At 38.5% G+C, this 20305-nt stretch overlaps 1 protein-coding gene across 4 annotated transcripts; it reads left to right on the forward strand.

The window, feature by feature from the left end:
- Positions 1-1249: 1249 nt before the first annotated feature.
- LOC138713599 (uncharacterized) lies at positions 1250-20091 on the forward strand. 4 transcript variants are annotated; one of them, XM_069845813.1, is made up of 2 exons: positions 1250-16946; positions 19140-20091. In XM_069845813.1, exon 1 carries the CDS (start codon positions 13350-13352, stop codon positions 14493-14495), a length of 1146 nt encoding a protein of 381 aa, XP_069701914.1. In that variant the 5' UTR covers positions 1250-13349; the 3' UTR covers positions 14496-16946; positions 19140-20091. The 4 variants fall into 4 exon arrangements, with proteins under 4 accessions (XP_069701914.1, XP_069701912.1, XP_069701913.1 ...); XM_069845811.1 differs by having other exon boundaries at positions 1250-16942; XM_069845812.1 differs by having other exon boundaries at positions 1250-16939.
- Positions 20092-20305: the final 214 nt, after the last annotated feature.

Below are 20305 nucleotides of genomic sequence, written 5' to 3' on the forward strand. Positions count from 1 at the left end.
TAACAAGACAGTAATTCTTTCAGATTCTAAAGCTGCAATTCAGGGAATATGTTCAAATACTACAAAGAAGTCAACAAAAATAAGAGAATGCTACAAAATGTTAACACAACTCCAAAAAGTTAATAAGATTGTCCATCTCCAATGGATTCCAGCACACTGTGGAGTCATGGGGAATGAAACCAAAGACACACTTGCAAAGAAAGGCACAACAATAAAACAAAAGTCTAAATTTAATTTCTCATATTCCTCAATAAAACGCTTGATCACTACAAAATTTTCTCATTCATACCTACAAGAAATAGAATCAAATGCTAAAGACAAAAAATGGATTACACTACTTTCCAACCCAGATATAATCCCCCAGAGACCAAGGAAAACAGCAGTTGTAGCCTTCAGACTATTTAAAAATCATGACTGTCTAGCAAGTCATCTCTACAGAATAGGTATCTCAGCTTCACCAATATGTGTCCTGTGTAACGATCCAGCAGAAATGAATGAAGATCACTTGAAGACCAGTGAAGCATTAAGATCAGAAGAAACTACAGTTCAAAAGTATTGGAAAGCACAACTGCTCATGGCTTCATTGCCAGATGCAAGGCACTAGACAACAACAACAACATAATTTCTTATAATTATGTTACACTAAATCCATGTATTGTGGGTCCCTATCACCACGGCATGGCATGTCCTTAGGTTGCGGATAGAGGAGATGGCCTCCAGATATGGAGGGTAGCTGCGATTATATTGAATAAGCAGTCATGGACAGCCGATAAGGGGTGGTCCTCCAGCTTGGGGGTTGGGCGAAGGGCTAACAACCCAGCACCGTAAATAACAGCTTGTTACAAACCCATACAATAAGCCTTGGAATGGGACTGATTCTCTGGCACGACCACAGCAAAGGAATAAGGTTTTGAGATTTGGTACGTGGAATGAACTAGTCTTTATAGAACAAGAGGGGTAACATTAGTAGCAAAAGAACTAGCTAGATATAGAATAGACTTCGTGGAAGTACAAGAGGTTAGATTAGATGGGAATGGCATATCACAAATAGGAGATTACTTCTTGTATTATGGGGAAGGAAACAATAATCACCAATTAGGAACAGGATTCTTTGTTCATAAAAGAATAAAATCAGCAGTACAAAAGATCGAATTTATCAGTGATAGGTTATCATATCTGGTACTTAAGGGTAGATGGTGCGATATTGTAGTTATAAATGCTCACACCCCTACAGAAGAGGAAGAAGACCATATAAAGGATAGCTTCTATGAGGAATAAATTGCAACATACTTTTGTCAGTTATCTAGATATTACGTGAAAATTTTATTAGGGGATTTCAAAGCTAAAGTAGGATGGGAGGATATTTTTAAACCAACTATTGGAAAAGAGAGCCTACATGTAACTAGTAATGACAATGGAGTTAGGTTAGTCAACTTTGCCACATCAAAAAATTTAATTGTCAAAAGTACAACATTCCCCCATAAGGATATACGTAAATACACTTTGACTTCTCCAGATGGATTGACACACAACCAAATAGATCACATCTTGATAGATAAACGGAGACATACTAGTATAGTAGACATTCGAACTTTCAGGGGGGCAGACTGCAATTCTAACCATTATTTGGAAATTGGAGAATTAAGAGAAAGACTATCAGTAGCCAAGTGAGTAGAGCAAGTTAATATTAGTAAATTCAGTATTCTGAAATTAAAGGACGAGGAAACTAAGCAACATTATCGGGTTCAAATTTCGAATAGGTTTGTCACTTTATGAAGTTCCGACGAAGTTGAGAAAGAGATGTTAATAGCTTGGGGGAAAATATCAGAGATAATATCAAAATTGCAGCGGAGCAGAGCATAGGTTATTATGAAACTAAGAAAAACAAACCGTGGTTTGATGAAGATTGTTGCATGGTAGTAGAAAGAAGGAAACCGCAAAATTGAAATTCTTACAGGATCCAGTTGAGGTGAATAGAGATAACTATTTCAATGAAAGATGGGAAGCAAGTCGTACACTTAGGAATAACAAGAGAGGAAAGGAAAAACTGAATAAGGTAGAAACAAATAGAATAAAAACATTCATGATTTATATAAGGGTATAAAGGAATTTAAGAATGGATATCAGGCAAGGGTAAATGTGATCAAGGATGAGAATGGTGACTTGCTTCATTCAATCCTGAACAGATGGAAAAACTATTCTGTGGAACTACTAAATGTACATAGGCCAAGTAGAAATGATTGGGACGAAATTCAAATACAAACTGCTGAGCCATTTATACCCGAACCCACACTTTCAGAAGTCGAAATTAAGATAGAAAATCTGAAAAAGTACAAGTCTCCAGGTATCGATCAAATTCCAGCAGAATTAATACAAGAGGGTGGAAGCGCATTATGTAGCAAAATTTATAAACTTGTACTTGCTATTTGGGAAAAGGAAATTGTACCAGAACTATGGAAGGAGTCCATAATTGTACCTATTTTAAAGAAGGGGGACAAGACTAACTGTGGTATATCACTTTTGTTGACATCTTACAACATTTTGTCCAATATCCTTTTGAGAAGATTAACTCCATACGTAGATGACATTATTGGGGATCATCAGTGCAGTTTTAGGCGTAATAGATCGACTATTGATAAGATTTTTTGTATTCGACAGATATTGGAGGAAAAAAAGGTAGTATAAGGGTACAGTACATCAGTTATTCATAGATTTCAAAAAGGTATATGATTCGGTTAAGAGAGGAGTTTTATATAATATTCTTATTGAATTTGGTGTCTCAGTGAAACTTATAGCAGAGTCCGTATTGGCCAGTTTCTATCTGATGCTTTTCCAATTCACTGTGGGCTAAAGCAAGGAGATGCTCTAGAATATGCCATTAGAAAGTTCAGAAAAACAGACAGGGTTTGGAATTAACAGGTTACATCAGCTTCTTGTCTATGCGTATGACGTGAATATGTTAGGAGAAAATCCACAAATGATTAGGGAAAACATGGGAATTTTATTTGAAGCAAGTAAAGCGATAGGTTTGGAAGTAAATCCCGAAAAGACAAAGTATGTGATTTTATGTCTTGTGACCAGAATGTTGTACGAAATAGAAACACAAAAATTGAGATTTATCCTTCGAAGAGGTGGAAAAATTCAAATATCTTGGAGCAACAATAACAAATACAAATGACACTTGGGAGGAAATTAAACGCAGAATAAATATGGGAAATGTGTGTTATTATTCGGTAGAGAAGCTTTTGTCATCTAGTCTGCTGTCAAAAAATCTGAAAGTTAGAATTTATAAAACAGTTATATTACCGGTTGATCTTTATGGTTGTGAAACTCTCACTTTGAGAGAGGAACAGAGATTAAGGGTGTTTGAGAATAAGGTTCTTAGGAAAATATTTGGGGCTAAAGGAGATGAAATTACAGGAGAATGGAGAAAGTTACACAATGCAGAACTACATGCATTGTATTCTTCACCTGACATAATTAGGAACATTAAATCCAGACGTTTGAGATGGGCAGACCTGACATAATTAGGAACATTAAATCCAGACGTTTGAGATGGGCAGGGCATGTAGTGCATATGGGCGAATCCAGAAATGCATATAGAGTGTTAGTTGGGAGGCTGAAGGGAAAAAGGGAGGTCGAGACGTAGATGGGAGGATAATATTAAAATGGATTTGAGAGAGGTGGAATATGATGATAGAGACAGGATTAATCTTGCACAGGATAGGGACCGATGGTGGGCTTATGTGAGGACGGCAATGAACCTGTGGGTTTCTTAAAAGCTATTGTAAGTAAGTACGTATGTTACACTAAATAATTGACCTATACGAACTGATCACTTCTCGTCTCAATTCAGAAGTCCAATGTAGTTGCTATTGTAAAGTTAAAAGTACGATTTGGTAGCAGCCTAGCTACAGTGTGGTATGGTTGGATACCGTTAGATTTATGTTCCGAAATCTGAGCTATTGTTAAACCCCATGGTAACGACCCCTAAGAAATGCAGCCACTTACCTGATCTATTCACTGCTAACTATAGAGAGAATTTGTTTGCGAAAGTGAAATAGCAAAATAATATAAAGTTTATAGAGTGAAGAAATCATATAAGTTATATGAATGAAAAAATAATGCTTTGTACATTTGAAATAAAAAAAAGTCTTTGAAATGGTAGGGAGGTCTATAGCCTCTTAGACCCTCCCCTTGTATCCGTGCCTGAGCCCAAGAAGTGAAAGCTTGTGATTTGAACAACAGAGTTACTTTTGCTGAACAGTGAAAGTTTCCTAGAAAATCTTTGTATTTCAGATGAAGCACACTTTTATCTGTGGCTGCGTCAATAAACAGAACTTTAGGTATTGGTCTAGGGAAAATCCTTGTCATATAAATCGACTTCTATTACACAGTGGAAAAGTGATGGTGTGATATGCGGTGCCTATGAGAGGAATCATTGGGCCTTATTTTCCAGGGTTCGATCCCGGATGGTGAAGGGATTCCAGAACAGCTCTACCTCCATGCCTCCCAAATGCCTTCATGATGTTTATAGGAGATACATTTTTTTTACAGTGATCAGGTCATTACTGTGACTTCGGATCAATATGTTATCATGGTTCAGACTTTTTGGTCAGTGAACTGTAGAGTTTCCCATTGAATGAGTCAACTTAGTTTCAGCAGGATGGAGTGATTGCTCATACTGCAAATATTGATCACCATTGTATGTGTTCTGTGAAGACATGATTTTCAGGAATGGTGATATTCTTTGGCCAGGAAGATCCCCAGATCTTTCTGCTGGAGCAGGTTCATATAATTATTTAATAATAATAATAATAATAATAATAATGCGCACAAATTGTGCCATTAGTGAATGACGTCATTTCAGTTTCAGTTTGAGCAAACAATTATTTACAAAACGATTTTGAAGATTAATAGTTTTGTGCATATTTAATATGTTACCAAAGGAAATACAATAAACCTGCATAATCACATGGTTTCTCACAATAATTAAATTATTTCTTACATTTACTGAACTGAACAGTGGTTACAATATAGGCTAACATAAAGTAACTTTTCTGTACTGATTACACTTGCTCTCTGTTAATATTGTTTTGTACAATGACAAACCAATGACGTTTCAGGAAGAGGAGAAACTGAGTAAGCAAAATTGATGATTGAAACCTGTTAAAAAATTAATTTACACATATATAAGCAGACATGACAACACTGAAAGAACTTGTACCACATTCGAAAGAAAGAGCAAAGGAAGAGTAGGAACCCCTTATTTTTGTTTTGGCCTCGAATTTATTGATGCTGTGAGTTCAGTAACTCTAAAGGAGAACTTGAAGTTTTCTCTTGCCCTTGGGAATCCTGGAATGTTGGTGGAATAGGTCGCTTGGATTTCTCAACTATCTCTCAGAAAACATTTCTATTGCTCCCTTATATTATAATAAGCTCTGTTCAGTGAGAGTTATAGAAATATTAACGGAGAAGGAAAAAAACCATGCAAATATGAAGAAATATTATTAAGATTTTTATTAAATATGGAAATTTTACCAAAACATTATGACATATGACATTTTTGGCATTATTTCTATTCTACACATCGAGAATTTTGAAAATACTTGTTCCCAAACTGCCAGCAAGAATGGTCTAGAATATATTTCATATTTTGCCTGTCACTAGTGATAGTATTCCAAGAACATCGCAATAGCAAACGCAGCCATAACCAGAACACTAATAAAACGAAATTCATACACAACAATAGGCTACAACACGTAGTCCAGTTTACTTCAATGTCATGATAAGGCTGTCACAAAGCTGTTCTCACAATGCAATTGTGTGTGGCAGTTTGTAGTAGTGTCACGAAAATTCTAGTGTCGTATATCAAAATTTCTGACTATGTTGCATCACTGCCACGACACTGTGATGGTGGCATCAAAAACTGTTCCCACAGTGACGCTGTTGCGACATTTACTCTCATGACAGCAACGTTGCAACATCAGTATCATTGTGAGAACAGGCCTTAAGAAACACAGCTCAGCAATCTTTTGCAGTTTTACTTTAAAATTACTTTTATTAAATTAAAATTGGCTTGCAATTATTATAAAAATTATCAATCTGTTTAAACATACTGCTGTCTTTTCCATAAAACTCTTGTTTAATATTTAAATAATTGTTTCAAGTGATTGTTTCGATAACATATTTAGGAAATATTCACTATAGTTTCAATATTTTGGTAAACCTTATCCACAAAAAAAATCCTCAGTATACAGAGTCTTTCATAACTAACGAGTCTATCGAAAAATAAACTATTTTGGATAATTTTTTTGAAATGATATTATTCCTTCCAAGAAAGAATCCTTCCCGGTGCCGTACAGTCGATTTGGAAACAAACACAGGGGAAGCTACTTATCCATGTGTAATGTGCATTTGATACCAACTTAAAATGACCTTCTATATGCCAAGGATAATGGCACACGGCCATGCCTATACACATTGTTATGATAGAATGGAATGATAAAATGCCATGCAGCTGCTTAACGTTATTGCAGAAGAGAAAAATTTCTGCCTGGTTTGAACTTAGAAACAGTGTCACTCAAATTAAGCTTTTATTCTGTAGAAGTGTTTCCAGGCAGGTGGATTGGTCACACAGGTCCAATCCGTTGGCCTTTGGGATCACCTCATTTGACTTCCCTGGATTTCTTTTCCTAGGGATTCATCAAGTATCATGTCTGCGACTAAGCCACACACTATTCCCGAATTAGTGGAACAAATTGAACACATGAGACAAATAGTTATGCTGACATGCTCACCAGAGTCCATGAAGAGTTGATACGTCACTTACATTTGTGCATTCAGCAGAACAGAAGACATTTTGAAAATTGTACACCATAATTTGTCAACAATTGAAACTGTTATTACATTTACATTGTTTAATAAAGGTTTAAAACACTAACCATTCTTTTGTTTAATAGTTCTGGCGGCGAGGAGAGGGGATGTTTGTTTCCAAATTGACTGTATGGCACCAGAAAGAGTTCTTTCTCGGGAGGATGAATATCATTTCAAAAAATTATCCAAAATAGTTAATTTTTCAATAGACTCGTTACTTATGAAAGACCTGTACAATGAAAATTGCTTTATCAGTGGAGTCATTTCGTTCTTGCTAATTTTTGTGTACCAGTTCTACTCAGTTAACCAGTATTTTATTGTCTATTGGGATGTATCAGTTGTATGTTGTTTATATTGTGCATGACAGACTACTAATTCTTTCATTTTAATTGCATTAATGCAGGAGCAGCTTTCGAAGTGGGGCTGTGGAGCTGCAGCATCTCCAGACATTTGTGGCTCTTGTCTCGTTTTATGTTGTGAAATACAGTCTCTATTTAGCGACTCGAATTTTTTAAAATTTCGCTCTCATTGACATGCACGCAATCATTAGTGAAGTCACTTCCTTCCCTGGTGCTGCCAGAGCGAAGCCAGAGACAAGGACTATGGATGAAGCCACTTCCTCCCCTGGAACTGCCAGTCTCGTCTCGGACGCTTTGCGCGTCAGTTTTACCCCTCCCCCTGCAGCACCTGGCCATGAATCCAGAGTTTCCAGGCGCTGCAAATTTGCAGCAGCTTGTCAGTAGCGCGCAGTTTTAAATACATTTTCTTTAATGTTGTGAGTATAACAAGTGCAACAATGTTTAATTCTGTACAATATTTTCAGTCTTTCCAGTTCAGTACTTTAACAATTCAGGAGAAATGTGAAATTAAGTGCCCATCAGTTGAATCTCATAATGGAAAGAGCTGCTAAACAAAATACAAATGCTCGCATATTTTTTGCTGATTTATCCAGTATCCCTGCTTTCTTCTCTCGGTCTCCACACAGTCTTTATTAGATTAATGTGTTTCAAAGACAATTCCATCAGCTGGGGCAACAAGATGGAGTTTTAATAAGAACAGTAAATGTTGTTCATGAGAAGAAGGAGCCATTGCTAGAATGTTTTCAAACCATAATGGAATCTGAAACATCTAACAACATCACGATAAATGAGGCAAGCGCCGTGGTGCGTACTCTTGAAAATCCTGAATTCAATTTTTGGCTCAGTTTTTTTCATTTATTGATGTATCATGTAGATATATTATACAACCAACTACAAAATCGCCAGTTAGATATTTCTAAGGTTCAAATCTGCATATAAAAAATTAAATTATGGTTTATTTAACGACACTCGCAACTGCAGGGGTTATATCAGCGTTGCTGGTGTGCTGGAATTTTGTCCCACAGGATTCTTTTAAATGCCAGTAAATCTACTGACATGAGCCTGTCTCATTTAAACACACTTAAATGCCATCGAACCTACAACCGACTATGCTACTGAGGCCGACTCTGCATATCAAGCTTTGTTAATGCCATGCAGACAGTATGGAACAGTGCACAGTTGAGCAGCGAGATCTGTGAAAATGAAAACCCTAAAAGCATCATAAGGTCGAAGGGATTCAGACAAGGATTGCGGAAGCCAAGGAAGTGTGTGACCTCATAAAAGTCCTTTTTCTTTGATATCATCCTGTCTTGAAAATGTTCTTCCAAGCAATTGTAAAGCCTGCAGTATGTGGTGTTGCACCATCCTGTTGGATCCACCGGTGTTCGATGCCATCTAATTTTTCTATGAATCGTATGATTTGTTGGTGTCATTTCTTGTTGATGGTCAGCATATTCCTGTTTTCATCCAAAAATCAGAAGGGACGTTCTTCCACTCAGCAGTATGTGCCTGCTTTCATATGCTCGACTGATGCGAGGTATACTGCCACATCTTGCCACCCAGTCGCAGCATGCAGGTTATGTGTAAACTAATTCGCACACTGGAACATAGTGATGTTCTTCCACTCAGCAGTTGAATGTTGCCTCGCTCTGACATAGCCCTACCGATGTGACCTACACAATCACATTTCTTGCAAATAAGACTTCGCCGTTTATGAACTGTGACGGCTTAGTCATATTGTATAATACATTTCTATTGTTGTAGTCTTTAAAATTTGAATTTAATAATATCAATTATTCTTTGTAACAGGCATAATAAGGTACACATAAAATAAAGTAAATAATGATAAAATATATTTTTGTTCAGAAACATATAAACCAGAATCATCTTTGAAGCAATCACACGAAATTTCCGTTCGTTCTGTGTTATCTATGAGAATACCGTCAATGATAGATGTATACCAACTTAAGTTCTCTTGATTTCGCTAGTTTTCTCGAAAATGAAAACATCTTTCATTCATGTTAGTCTTCATTACAACATTGATAGAAATACGAAAATTATGTTATTAACAGCTGTTCTGCATGGGAAGTCTGTCCTTGGGTGGGATGGAAATCACGTGATTTGAATCAGCACCTCTGATTGACCATATGGACTAGTTCTTCTTTGTATAAAATGTATCTATGGACAGTGTTTGCTCTCAACCACGCATTTTCACAGGCATGTATCATGCGTGGTTGAGAGCAAACAATGTATTTACATTCTGCTCAACCTGTAAATTCCATATTGTATCTAATTTTTTTTTTTCAGTTGTGGACATGTTCTCTTTTACGTGTCACCACCTCAAACATTCGGCGAGAGAACTTGCTAAAATAAAATACAAAATATTTGAGTGCAAATTGTCATCAGTGCACAGAACACTTCCAGAGCAGCCAGTTTATGAATTTCAATAAGAACTCATTAATTAAAACTGCTATAACCGAACAAGATGGCTCAGACAGTAATGTTTGAGACTCACATTCGGGAAGTCCCAAGTTCGAACTCTATAGTCGACCAATCTGACAAGGTTTTTTCCTTCATGCCTTCCCTCAGTCACTAAGCAACTGCCTTACCACTAATATCATACATAATAAACGAAAATGTAAATCAGTTAGGTACATGAACATCATTCAAGGGATGCGACACATCACACGCATTCATGCACACTACGCCCCTGCTGACAATGAAGGATACCACTTCGAAACTAGTCAGCCAGGTACATTGCAAACTTTAACACAGTAAAGATATCATAAAGTTTGGAATTTTAGACAAACAAAAGTTTAGGGTTTTTAATTACTTATAAAACCTCGTATTCAACATCCCAATTGGGAAATGTAAATATAGTACAGAGTGCAGTGACAGGAAAGACCTTGTTTCCGATGACGTCAAGTAGAAAAAAATTAGTAAATACAGATGTCCAAGAATACCGTCAGTATAGCAGTTCAGTTCTTTTTATAAGCACTGATTTATACAAGCTTTAACATCAATGTCATATCGCGTGTGTGGGAACTGTTTCAATTGTCATGTGTTATAGATCGCTTGTGTTCATCATTAACAGCACACTTGTACCTGGCACAGAAATTTCCGGTTCGGCAATCATACCTGGAGATGTGATTATCAAATCACATGGACTACTGTATCACTTGAAAGTTGTGGCAAAATTACACCGTCACAGTTGCATGGAATGTTTAAGATTAGCTTTTCAAGCTTGTGATTGTGCAATTGAGAAACTGAAAAAAAAAAAATTCCATTCAGTTCTCTTTCGTTTATGGAAAAGTTTAAAATAACTGAAGATGCGCAACCTAGACCAATTTTGAATATCACGACTAAACTTAAATCATGTGACCATTGGCTTCGTGGATGTATAGGAATGAATAAGCATTTTTGCTGGCCTTGTTTATTATTTTCTAATGAAAAATCTGTGTGGAATGATACAGGTTATAGCAATTTAAATAATATTTACAGATTCTGCAAGCGACACAAAGACTTTGCAAGTCACATCAAGTGTGGAAAGCAACTGCATTTCTTTGGCAAAACTCAGAGAATTGAATTTGCTTTAAGTGATCAGTATAGGCAAAAGCACACTGAGGATCATTAGTAAATTAATTTTTTTTAGTTGGTTATTTAACGACGCTGTATCAACTACTAGATTATTTAGCGTCGATGAGATTGGTGATAGTGAGATGGTATTTGGCGAGATGAGGCCGAGGATTCGCCACAGATTACCTGGCATTCACCTTACGGTTGGGGAAAACCTCGGGAAAAAACCCAACCAGGTGATCAGCCCTAGTGGGGATCGAACCTGCGCTCAAGCGCAACTTCAGATCGGCAGACAAGCACCTTAACCGACTGAACTACGCTGGTGGCTGACTGCCCTAAATAATAACGAAGACATCGTTAGTACAAACAATCATTAATATACTTTTAAAAGGAGAATATATAATTATAGCAGTAGGCCTCCATTATAAAACTTAGCAAAATCAATGAGCTGAAAAAACTGCTTAATAACTGGAAAATTGTCAGGAAAATTTATAATTACAATCAGCAAACTGGATGTTGTTAATATTTACCTAATAATATTGTGACAGCCACGTGAGATTCGATCTCGCGACCGGCAGAAGGAGGGCGCGCGTGGAAGAATCGGGCGATGCGGCAAATGAAGCTGCGCACGCATCTACTTCCTAGGGCATGTGCTGTGCGAGGAAAAGGGGGGAGCTGGAAGCCAGGCGAACTGATTGTTGTAACGACGAGAATGATCCCGAAATCGCGGTTTCTGGAAAGTATGGCCTAACTTATAAAAAGCGAGCAGCCTTCGAAGAGAGTTAGTTGTTGTTGTAGTATTGGACAGTGAGTTCAGCTTGTGAACCAGCAGTCTGGGGTTCGATACGCGAGTGAACTGGAGCAGTGTCCAGGCGGAAGCAACGCAGTGGAAGACTTGAGTTCGAGTGCAGTGGACTGTCCCGGAAGTCCTGAGTTCGAAGTGCAGTGGACTGTTTCTGAAGGTCTTGGGTTCGAGATACTGTGAACTTGAGTGAATGAGCTAGAGGAACTAGCCAAGGCAAACGAACTGTGAACTGGGAACTGACAGTTCTGTTTTGTAAATAGTGCTTTGTGAACATTAGTTGAGATTAGCAGTACATTGTTGTTCGCAATAATCCAAGTGAATTGTCATTGTCGTCTGTGGAGTGCAATAACGAATACTGTGTCGCTGTGTGGAGTGGAAATACCATTGTCGACGGGAGTGTTTAAATTAAATTGTAGAACGTGATTATTGTCGTAACAATAAAAGTTACATTCTTGTTTTGTATAAAAGTTACAACTGGTGTCGGAAGTGAGATGTTATCGACATAATGGAGAACCTACAGCAGATCCTGCAAGCCATTGCGGAAATGAAAGCAGAAATGAAAAACGACCTAAGTGAAGTAAAAGCAGAAATAAAGAATGATATTAGTGAGGTGAAGAACGATATACGTGAAGTATAGGCAGACATGAAAGACGACATGAACAAGCACATTAGTGAGGTGAAGAACGATATAAGTGAAGTAAAGGCAGACATGAAAGACGACATGAACAAGCACATTAATGACGTCACTACGCAAATTGGAAGCGTTTCGGCCCACGTAGATGGAATTGTTGCGATCGTGAAAAGTGAAATTAAAGCCGATTTTGACAACCTAAACAAGAATTTTGCAACTATAAACGAGACAGTAGCCGAATTGAGACAGGACGTAGACCATTTCGACAGCAAAATTCGCGCTCTCGAGCATCGTCAAGAGCAGACGGGTGAGTTGCTGGATAAAAATGCTGAGGAAAACAAACACATACTCACGTTAATAGATCACATGCTAAAGAAAACAAGCACATACTCGCGTTAATGGATCAACATGTTGAAGAAAACGAACATTCTCGCATTAGTGGATCGCCAGGCTAGAGAACATAAACAGATTGTTGCCGAGGAGGTTCGACGGGCCATGCAAGAAGCGGCAACAGATTTGAGGACTCCATATAGTGGTCCTGCGGAGCCATCACCTTCAGCCAGACATTCGAACGTCAAGACGCCGAAGTTCAACGGAACGACATCTTGGGCGATTTTCCGTCGCCAGTTCGAGGCTACCATTGCACATAATGGGTGGACGCCAGTGGAGAAGACTACTCAGCTGCTGACCGCGCTTCAAGGACAGGCGTCGGAGATTCTTCACAGCGTTCCAGAAGATGGGACAGCCGCTGAGATAATGGCGGCCTTGGAGGGACGTTATGGTGACCATCAACTTGCGGCAGAATTCAGGACGCAACTGAAAACGAGGGCCTAACAGTCAGGCGAGTCCCTACAAGAATTTGCGATGGCGGTGGAACAACTGGCCCATAAGGCCCTCAGGGGCCTACCACCTAGCTTCGTCGCTGGAGAGGCAGCCTACACCTTCGGCAGCGGAATTCGAGACCCCGAGATCAGACAACAGCTACTCTTGGCCGAGCATCGCACCATCAACGAAGCTCTGGCGGCGGCCCTCAGGATGGAGGCGGCCAAGTCGGCGGCGGGAGTCTCAACACCACACTGGATCAGGAGCGTCATGGCGGCCGATGCTGGGGGACGCCAACCGAAGCCACCCAAGCGGTGGAGACGAGGAGCGCCCACCTGCTGGTCCTGTGGCAATGGGACACTTGAGAAGGGACTGCGACCAATCTGGCCACAGGCAGGAGAGAAAGGTGGTTGACGTCGAGGAGCGCCAACAGTCACCGGAGCGGCGGAGACGACGGGCGCCCACCTGCTGGTCCTGCGGCAGACTGGGACATTTGAGGAGGGACTGCGACCGATCTAGCGACCGACGGGAGAGAGAGGCTGCTGACGTCGAGGGGAGCCAACAGTCACCAGAGTGGCGGAGACGACGGGCGCCCACCTGCTGGTCCTGCTGCAGACTGGGACACCTAAGGAGGGACTGCGACCGATCTGGCCACAGGCAGGAGAGAGAGGTGGCCGACACCGAGAGGAGCCAACAGTCACCTGAGCAACGGGGACGACGGGTGCCCACCTGCTGGTCCTGCGGTGAACCTGGGCACTTGCGGAGGGATTGCAACCGACCTGGCTACAGTCAGGAGAGAGAGGGGACCGATGCTAGGAGGGGCACGTCGGCACCGTCCCCTCGGCTCGTCCTGAAACCGGTCAACAGAAGATGCGACGATGGGCTGATTGCTGAAGGACGGAAAAAAGGCCGTCCATGCAGAGTACTGGTCGACACTAGGGCGATGCTCACTATCGCCAGACCAGACGTCGTGCGTGGCCTACCTGGGAGGACACCGCTCCACCAATACGAGCTACGGACTGCTTCAGGCGAGAGCTTGCCCATCCAGAGAGAGGTCTTCCTGGATCTGACCTTGGGGAAGAGGAAACTGGAGATGTGGGTGTTCTTCGCCAACATCACCGAAGACGTCGTCCTGGGACTCGACGCCATGCGGTTACTCGATGCGACGGTGGACGTCCGGCGCCGTATACTCCGTCTTGGTTGGGATGAAGTGTTCCTGATGGACGCCGAAGATAAACCCGTGGCCAGCGAGCTCTCCTTGGAGGGCCAAGTGGAAGAGCAAGATGGCGCCCACGCAGTACGAGTAATCGCTGCCCAGCCAAGCCCAGGATGGGGTGACCACCATAAGGAGGGAGCAACCGGAGGACCCCAAACGTTGGACAGTCTAACTGCCTACCAAGGGACTGTCCGAGACGGCCAGCCCTAAGGAGGGAGCAATGTGACAGCCACGTGAGATTCGATCTCGCGACCGGCAGAAGGAGGGCGCGCGTGGAAGAATCGGGCGACGCGGCAAATGAAGCTGCGCACGCATCTACTTCTTAGGGCATGTGGTGTGCGAGGAAAAGGGGGGAGCTGGAAGCCAGGCGAACTGATTGTTGTAACGACGAGAATGATCCCGAAATCGCGGTTTCTGGAAAGTATGGCTTAACTTATAAAAAGCGAGCAGCCTTCGAAGAGAGTTAGTTGTTGTTGTAGTATTGGATAGTGAGTTCAGCTTGTGAACCAGCAGTCTGGGGTTCGACACGCGAGTGAACTGGAGCAGTGTCCAGGCGGAAGCAACGCAGCGGAAGACTTGAGTTCGAGTGCAGTGGACTGTCCCGGAAGTCCTGAGTTCGAAGTGCAGTGGACTGTTTCTGAAGGTCTTGGGTTCGAGATACTGTGAACTTGAGTGAATGAGCTAGAGGAACTAGCCAAGGCAACGAACTGTGAACTGAGAACTGACAGTTCTGTTTTGTAAATAGTGCTTTGTGAACATTAGTTAAGATTAGCAGTACATTGTTGTTCGCAATAATCCAAGTGAATTGTCATTGTCGTCTGTGGAGTGCAATAACAAATACTGTGTCGCTGTGTGGAATGGAAATCCCATTGTCGACGGTACTGTTTAAATTAAATTGTAGAAAGTGATTATTGTCGTAGCAATAAAAGTTACATTCTTGTTTTGTATAAAAGTTACAATATATTTTTTTTTTAATATATTTAAACTGAAGTAATTTACCATACTTTATACATTGATTGATCACTTCCTCCAATTTAGACGTACCTTTTACTATTCTTCCTGTTGTCAATTCAGCAATATTCCTCTTAGATACAACAGTACAGTTCACATTTAACATTTAAGTGGTCGCGTGGGAGTCATATTGACTAGTCAGAGACTTCAGATGCATAAAAACAATATTGTTCTTCTTCTGACACATATCATCAAGTGAGATGTAAGTTACTCCCTGATAGTAGATGTACATATCAGTCAGAATCTCAATCAGAGGACTCTATCACTGTATTAATTCTAATTTTCCATGCTGGAGGTACTATTGACGCCCATGCGACTATTAATGTCAGAAATTAGTCCAAAAGTAGTGCAGTGTTTATTTTTTGTGGTTTATGTACAAGAAAACTCTTATTCAAAGACAATATACATACTCCTATTGTTGTAAATCAAACTCTTCAAAACAATGTAAAATTAGTTGTAACCAAATATGTTATACCATTCAAAACATCGTAAAGGAGTTATTAATGTAACATGAAATAATTGAAGGGGTGAGAATGATATAGTCCTAAGCCACACAGACAAAATTTTACAAGAGAGTGTATTGAAGGTTTAGAGTCCAATGCTATTAAGTGTGGTGTCATAATTTCTTCGGCGTATACTTACGTCATTTGTTGAGTGAACTTTATAACATTTTACCAGTAGCTTCCCCATATATGTAAGAAATGAACTCGCACAAAAAAAAAAAAAAAAAAAAAAAAACATTTTTGTTAAAAGAGTGGCTTTGGACTATCTCATTCTCATCCCTTCAATTGTATTATTTGTGACACCATATTAAGTGCTAAAGTACGAGATCAAACCTTTTATACCGTACCGACATATAACTTTTATATAGATGTCTAATCTTATTTTAAATAACTTTAACTTTAATGACAAATATAATTGGAAGCAAACTTATGAAGGCAAGGAGGACTAAAGATGAAGATCCAATTTTTTCGATGTTTAGATTCTGATATTTTGTAAAGCAACTCGCGAGGTTTCTTTGTGTATATACATTTGTATAAATAACGCTAAGAGTCCAGTGATATTCACAGTTAAAAATTCGTGGAAGACAGAAGACTGATGAGAGTCCTGTTATTTGATGGAAAAACCATGATAGTCCATTCTACTTTTTTCTTATGAAAGAAACTATTTTAGTGTTTAGGAATTGGTGTTTCTGTTTACCTGTTTATTATTCTGTTTAGTGTACCATTGTTGGATTTGGATTAAAGATTATTCGTTTCGTTATTATTATTATTATTGAAGTTTAAAATAAGTGAGGTGTAAATCTAATTCCTAGAACTAGTGCTGAGTTTCTGTGAAAATGGATCTAGATAAAAGTCCAAAATTGACGGGATGACAAAAATTAATTATATGAAAATTAAGATTCAAGATCCAAAATTGAGTTAAAGTAGGAAGAAGAAATGAAAGTATGACCAAGTTGTTGGCGCAACAGAAAATAATAACACGCAGAACAGTTTATAGAACAGCCACTTTCATTCTAATATTTGTGTATAAGCCAAGCAGTTGGCAGGATTGCCAATTTATCTTTCATATTGTTTACATGCCAAGATGTCAGATGATGGATGTAGACCTAAATTATATGAAGTAAAAATCTAATATAAGACGTTGTAAGTTACGTGTGTATTGTTGTTCTTGTTGTTTAATCAACTACGGTATATTATAGCCCTCTAAAAACAGAGCAGGACTGCAAGTGAGCAAAACTGAAGTGCTTTGAAAGGATATATATGTAGTAGTATCTATTGCCCAGGCACTTGGAAGTTTTCCATTCGCCTTCTAGCTTCGCTGAACAAATACGTACATGAATGAAATAATGCATAAATGGATGAATAAGTATATACTGTAAATGGTTGAAATTAATGAATAAATAAGTATATAAATGAATTAATAGGTATATAAATGAGTGAATAAATACCGTATATAATTGAATTAATAAGTATATAAATGATACATGAATGAATAGGTAGACTAAATAAATGAATGAATAAACATAAATTAATGAATAAGTATAGAAATAAATGAATAGGTATGTACGTGAATGAATAGATATATACATAAATGTATATAATATAAATGAATGAATATGAAAATTAATTAATTAATGGATAAATAAATAAATAAATCCAAAGAATATGACAGTTTCGTAAAGTAATATGTAGGCCTACACTTGGAATCTAAGCCATTACAGGTTACAATAATCCATGTTGAATCTTTCGTACACTACTTTTAACACTTGAATATAAATAATTGATTAAATGGCGATCTTACTTGTGTTAATTATGTAAGCATGTGCGGCTTACAGCTGTTTTGGTGCTACTTGACACCATCCTCAGAGCCTCGAGGCTCTGAGGATGGTGTCAAGTAGCACCAAAACAGCTGTAAGCCGCACATGCTTACACAAGTAACACGAGTAAGATCGCCATTTAATCAATTATTTAGGTTACAATATATTAATGGATCTATAACATTCAGTTTTATAATGCCTACAACAAAAAAGTAGTCACGTAAATTCCGAACTCCTTTGAAAATAATCAGTTTTTTGTGCCTTCTGAAAAATTTACTCAAATGGACATGTGAGGTTTCTGCAATTCATGATTCAATTATACAACTAGGCTATATTAAAATTTCATTCTGTGTAGTCCTATATAATTAAAATATAACTTTTAAGAATATAATAATTTAATCTCACCTATCATCCTGATTATTTACGGATTTGACTCTGCATCCATCATGCTTAATATCTGTTTCTTCCAGTCTTTAAGATTTATGGGCTTATAACTCGTGTTTGTCACATCTGATTTTTTCACTCCGCTTTTCATGCTCAATGATTTTTATTGATATTTGTGTTTCTGACAGTTCAGTTACAAATTTTTCACGACATTTAACCCTAGCAATACCAAGTTATTTTAAGTAACATGCAGTAGCAAGGGGGGGGGGGATATCTTGTGACCACTACAAAAATTTTTAATTTTGAAAAATTTTCTAACATTGTAATCAGCAAATAGTTATCTAGTATAATAAAAGAGAAAAACTGAAATGTCATTGTATATTTTCGAACAATTACTTCAATAAAGAGGGAATAATTTTTGTCCACCTTGACAGATTTTCGTATTTTAGTAAAACTATCAATGAAAATGATTAAACAATAAGATAGAAGGATTCATAACCAGTGGTGATATTTGGCCAGTTCACACTGGTTCAGACGAACCGGTTGTTCAATTATTTCTAGGTAATATTTGCAATTACCATGGACACATACCGCATATGTTTAAGATACGTACACATGAGAGAACTGGTTGTTAAACTTTTTGAATATCATTACTATTCATAACTGACAAGAAATAATATTTTCATGTTTTTAATAGTAGTACCTAGTAATAATTTATTCATCATAAAGATAAAGATTTTTACAAATCATGGCTTCGTCAATCTTATTTCTATGTCTTAATCTAGTTTCTGATTATACTATAGGCATATTTATGAATTTGTTATATCAATTACATTTTTAAAATATAAATTTTGATGGAGGTGAGCACAAAGTACTTCCCCGTTGATATTGCTAGGGTTAAGTTATTCCTTATTTCCAAAATTTCTGCAACCTTCTTTTTCCTAATCTCAGATAGCAGATATTTTGAAAATATAACTTGTTCTTTAATAATTTCAATTAAGGTAGAGTTAAATTCTGTGCTGTCTTCGTCCATAATGGCAGTCATAAATGCAAGGAAATTAAGTTTTAAACTAGAATGAACAATTTATGCAACAGTGAATTTTCATTTTCAGCAGAAATTGAAATTACTTGTATTTCAGATCAGGTGGTCACACGATACAACAATGAAGTTGTTCGACTGAGCTGGATTTAGTTCCATCTCTAGCTATAAAGACGCATCTCATTCGCGGAATTGCTGTTTTATCCAAGTAGATTGCGAGATGCATCTCAAAGTCGACTTGAATCTGCACTAGCTCAAAACTTCATTCTCACTCATTGCATCACCCAATAGCAATGCCATTGCTGTGTTACATGCCTTCTGAATTCATGACACCAAAATGTTTGGACGGATAAGAAATGTGTTACAGCAATTGAGCCAAGACCTTAGGGAGGGTCTTTAAGACCGGAAAGATCTATTAAATGGAATAAAGATCATCGGAGTTGTGGGTTTGGCAGGAGCCACATACACCCCGTATAAGATCTTTGGAGGAAACGATAATTCCGCTCCTGCTACCCAAGAAGCAGAGGAAGCACAGAAGGCCAACCCCAAAAATATTTTACTGAAGAAAAGAAATAGAGATAGACAACTGGAGGAGGAAAATCTAAATTCTCCATTGGAAGAGGTGATAAACGTCACAGACTATACTAAATATAAGGCTAGATCTGCAGAGCCTGAGGTACTTCCTCCTCATCCCAACGTCCACACTGGCTGTTTTACTGTTGTGGAGGGCGGGGAGTTAGAAAGAATGCCAGAAAGTCCAGTCATCCCGGAAGAACAAGGACAATTGTCACCCAAAGGAGAAAAGAGTGGGAAAACCAACCATCCCGCCCCCTCAACAGTAAAAGCTTACGTATTCAACTTATATAATAATGAATTCCTGTCTCCATCCCATAGTAATTCTGTACTCTGTTACTAGACCAGTGGCTCCCGTCTTTTGAGTGTCAAGGACGCCTTAAGTTTCATAATTCATTTTGACGAACCGTCTAAAATGTTTTGTATAATTTGGACCAGGAATGTATTCTACTCATTAAATTTTTGCATAATGTAGTGAAGTAAGCATTCTTAATAAATTTGTAACGAAGTTAAATTTACTTTTAGCTTTTGAGTATGAACTGAAATTGCTTAGATAAATATAAATTTAGTATATTTTACGTTGTAAGGTATGTGATGCAAATATGGCCAATACAGATAATATGGCCACATTATTGTTTGGTAGCTAATTGATATGATAACCAAAAATTAGTGCCAGTTTGTCGAGGCATGTGT

Source organism: Periplaneta americana, chromosome 14, assembly GCF_040183065.1.
Source record: "Periplaneta americana isolate PAMFEO1 chromosome 14, P.americana_PAMFEO1_priV1, whole genome shotgun sequence".
Classification (NCBI taxonomy): Eukaryota; Metazoa; Arthropoda; class Insecta; order Blattodea; family Blattidae; genus Periplaneta; species Periplaneta americana.